Genomic DNA, 4700 nt, shown 5'->3' with positions numbered 1-4700 from the left:
ACCACACTGATTGTCACATTATTTGCTGGTAGGGAGATGAGAAAGGACCCAAACATATGAGTCACTGTGCTTTTCATTTCCTTAGGATTGAAGCTAATCCTTTTTGCCTAGAAAACTTCAAGGAGAGAAATCATACATGAAGCTAGAGATAAGATAGAGGGAAACATCCCTTGATGACTAATTATTCTCTGTCCAGGCAGATGAGGAATAAGAATAGAACACTTTGTCTTTAAAATATCATTTAATGTGTTAATATTAAAGATGCAGGAAATGAAGAAAAAATAATAATCAAGATATATTATGTAAAGGTACAAATCTCCAATGATGAATGTCATTATATTATATACCTAAAAGGTACCAATAAAATTTAAATAAAGATGACTCCATTACTCTTTCAATAAGTTATTTAAATGTCTTTTTCCCATGCTTCCTTATCTCACACATAGTCTGGAGGCAATAAATCTAGAAAACTATGGAAAATCATAGGAAAGGTAAGGCTTTCCATCCAGTGGCAGGAATTTCTTTACAATAGAAAGGCAGGGGAAAGGAAAGAAGGGAATGGAATCAATATGAGAAAATGAAAAAATGGAAACAAAGTCTTTGTAAATAGGGAGGGCAGGGGAATAGGGAAAAAATAAGAACCAAGAGAGATTATGTAAAGGTGCAAATTTCCAATGATAAATGTAACTGTATCATATACCTAAAATGTACCAATAAAATTAATTTTTAAAAAAGACTATGTTACTTTGAAACTGGATCAATAGAACCTAGATAATATAAATTACACATTAGATAATCTATTATTGTTATCATTTTTGTGGTATGGAAATGTTTTCTTTTATCTGAAGCTATTCTCACCATCAAAATACTATGCTTGTCTTTTCTTTATATATACAATGGTGCACAACACTCAACATGTGCTGAAAACTCCTAGTTCATGTTACATGTGAGGACTCTGGAATGAAATTTCATATCCCATGGTAGGAAGAATCCGAGAGTCATGCATTCATCCATCTGCTTCTCCTGTCCTGTATAATAGTTTTCTCAAGGCTGTCTTTACTTCTTTATTCCTCAAGGTGTAAATCAAAGGGTTCAGCATTGGTCCTACCAGATTCATCAGAATTTGAACCACAGTTTCCAGCATTGGGCTGGGTGAGGGCTGCAGGTAGACAGTGATGATGGGCACGGAGGCACAGAAGATGGCTATGAGATGGGCACTGCACGTAGAGAAGGCACGGCGACGGCCCTCTGTTGTATGAATGCTCAAAATGGAGACTGTGATTCGTGTGTAAGATACAAGGATTAGGAGAAAGCAGACAAGGGATACTATGCCAACGTTTGTGAAACTCACCTTCTGTGCCAAGGATGTATCAGAACAGGCCAAGGGCAAGAGTGCAGGGATATCACAGAAGAAGTGACTTACTTCATTGGAACCACAGTATGGCAAAGTGAAGGTGAGGGAGGTCAAGACACTGGAGTGGATGCACCCCAAAAGCCATATGCCCACAGCCAGGGCCAAGCAGATCCTGGAATTCATGATGATCGTGTATCGCAGAGGGTAACAGATGGCAACAAAGCGGTCATAGGCCATCACAGTATACAAGAAGCACTCGATGCTCCCAAGGAAATGGAAGAAGAAGAGCTGGGTGACACAGTTTTGGTAGGAGATGAGCCGGCTCAGACCTACAAGGTAGAGCAGCATTTTGGGACAGGTCACAGTGGAGAAACTCATGTCAAACACAGCCAAGTTCCCCAGGAAGAAATACATGGGTGTGTGAAGGCGAGTAGAAGCAATAACAGCTACCAGGATAGACAAATTTCCCAAAATGGTGCAGGCATAGAAAGGCAAGAATAAGATGAAAAGCATTGTCTCCAGCCCCTGTGTGTGTGGGATTCCCAGAAGAATGAATTCAGTTACAACTGAGCAGTTCTCCACATCCATGAGAGGCAGTCTTTGAAAGAAGAGAAAGCAGAAGTCATGGGGGAATTCCCTGGCTTACTTCGGATGAGGGAACATACTTGGAAAATGAAATGTAAGTGACCATCTCTTGGTTCTAAATTATAGAAAGACTGATCCAAGTTATAGGATGTTTAATTGGAATGGACCTGTCATGCACAACTTGATAGTTACTTCAGCAATAGTTTTGTTGTAGTGATTGCATTTGTAGATATCTCTTATTGCAAAATATTTTTAAAATACTATATCAAGGATTTTTAAAGAGTAGAACATGATCCAGAGAAATATATGCTGTTTCTTTGACACAGTAGAGGAATATCAGGCCTCAGAATCATTTAAGGGCTTCTTTCATATTTCTGAGAATAAGAATGTCAGCTTGAGAATCACTATATTTGTGAATCACCACTAATTATACTGTATTTTATTTTTCAGTATTTTAAAATAAGTCATAGGGAAAGTTAAACAATCACTGTGTTATGGTGCAAAACATTTCTATGTGAACTAAGTTCACTTAATTTTTGCAATAACAGTTTGTGGTATATCTAGAGAAAAGAAAATATTTGACTAGTATAAAGGTTAAGCAACTCTCTTAAATTAAGACAGTTAGTAAAGAGCCCAATTAGGTATGCAAATCTTTATTTTGGCATTAGCCTTTCTACACTACCATATCCGGGATAGATTGTTGGTATTGCTGACTTTGTTAAACATTGTTAACTGCGTTTTTCTGTCAAAATTTAAAGTGTTGCTATTCCTCTTTAGTAAGTGATGGAAAATCAGGCTGTCTTTGCATCTTTGAAGCACACACACACACATGCACACACACACTGACAAATATAAAATCTAGGAGAGAAATATATTTTAGTGTTTATTGACTACCTCTAGAGCAAAGATAGCGTCTGGCACAGGATAGATAGATTCTCAATAAATGGCAAAAGAATGAAACAAGTTAGTCAATGACTGGAAAGAATTGGATATCACTTACTTGTCTTGGACTGTTAGATAGCGATATCCCCAAATAACGTCTTAAAGTTCCTTAATCACCTACCTTTGCTCTTTTGCCCTATTCCACTGAACACTTAGAATTTCTTTTTTATTTTTATGGTACTTGGATGATCAGACTGAAAACAAGAGTTAAACTTACTCTGTACTTCTCACAAAAAGTTTTGGTGTTTAGAGCTCACAGAGAGAATTAAACTGATGATATCAGGTGTAGGTTTCTTTACAGTTCCCATTTTTTAAATATTTCTGATTCAAATCCATATTCCTAATTATAAGGAACAATTCAAGAATAGCCCAAAGTTCCTGTTCATCCTGAACCACAGGAAGATTTGTTAACTAAGGAATCTAAATGCTCCGCACCATTGGATATATGAATTGTAAAAGAAGAGTTAAAAAAGCAATGAAGATGGCATGTATGCAACTTACAGGAAAGAAGTTTGATTGTTTTACCATCTGTCTATCTGTCTTTTGAGGATAATAGTCCAAAATTGCCCTGAGTAGCACATTTTAAACCTGAGTCGGGTCTTCCTCCCATGATACTGAATGCTTTTTCTTCTTAGCTAAATAAACTCATATAAGTGACATAAAGTTGAATGTGTTTCTCTCTTCTGCTTAGATGTTTTCCAAGATACTAATAGATGTGTTGTTTCTTTATATGCAAAATTTAAATGTCCCCAGAGTCCTTGAGCTTGCAAGCCTGAGTGGGTCCTATTCAAGCAGAGCAAAGGGAGTAATTAGGAATTAGTACATGTTGGAGCCAAGAGAGAACACAGTAATCCTCCCTTTTGTGACATTCCTGTCTATAAAAATAATGGACATAATGTATGTTTTCTGTTTGGATAACTCACCCAAGAGAACAGGTGAGGGGTACAAGCCAATTCTAGGAATATGTGGAAACTCATGTGGAAGCTCAGTGTAAGGATGTATTATTGAAATGAAGAATTACATTACTCTTTTTATACTGAATTTCAAACACATTAATCTCATTTTCCCCAAAGTTCTAGCTATGCATTGAATTTTCTCTTAGCCAAATTCAGATGTCAAAATCCCAACACCCTGTCCACCATTAGGGTATATTAAAACCAGGAACTTTAAAAGTTATTAAAGTTAAAGGAGCTGGGAAAGATAGAGCTCCTATCCCCTTCTATACAAGAAAAATAATTCTTCTTCTATACAAGAAAAATAATATTCTTCTTCCTGCTCCACTTCCTCTTCTTTCTCTTCTTCCTCTTCTTCTTCTTCTCCTTCTCCTTCTTCTGTTTCCCCTGTTTGTCTCTCCCTCTTCTCCTCTCTCTGTCTCTGTCTCTCTCTCTCTTTCCCACACACACCCCCTCCTTTCTTTCCCTGTTCTGCACTGACATGCTTCCACCATATGAGGACACAGTAAGAACATGGCTATCTATATGCTCCCTAAATCCCTGCTGGAATCAAGATTTTGGACTTTACAGTCTCCAAAGCTATGAGAAAATAAATTACTATTATTTGTGTCAACAGTATATGGAAGATTTTTTAATTAGCTGGGTTTATCTGTTTTATTATTCATTTTAGATGAACATAATGATCACTTTCATCACAGGAAAATGGTACCTGTACATGATATATCTTGATTTTTGTTTCTTCCCATCCTTCTCCCCTCCCTTCAATCCCTCTTTCCCTCCTTATTTACAAAAGTGTTATTTCCATTTTTTCCCTCTTTTCATATTTTTTCCATCCTTTCTTTCCCCCTCCTCCCTTCGTAGTTCCT

The 4700-nt window shown here is 36.9% G+C and overlaps 1 protein-coding gene across 1 annotated transcript; it reads right to left on the bottom strand.

Annotated features, from left to right (window-relative positions):
- Positions 1-906: 906 nt before the first annotated feature.
- On the bottom strand, positions 907-1942 carry LOC101722318 (olfactory receptor 10D3-like). Its single transcript, XM_004870929.2, has one exon. The coding sequence runs from the start codon at positions 1940-1942 to the stop codon at positions 1007-1009; it is 936 nt and encodes a 311-aa protein (XP_004870986.2). The 3' UTR covers positions 907-1006.
- Positions 1943-4700: the final 2758 nt, after the last annotated feature.

Source organism: Heterocephalus glaber, unplaced genomic scaffold (genome assembly GCF_053883595.1).
Source record: "Heterocephalus glaber isolate CG9 unplaced genomic scaffold, H.glaber_assembly_v1.0 deba00001431, whole genome shotgun sequence".
In the NCBI taxonomy this organism is placed as follows: Eukaryota; Metazoa; Chordata; class Mammalia; order Rodentia; family Bathyergidae; genus Heterocephalus; species Heterocephalus glaber.
This window is presented reverse-complemented; position numbering and strand designations above follow the sequence as displayed.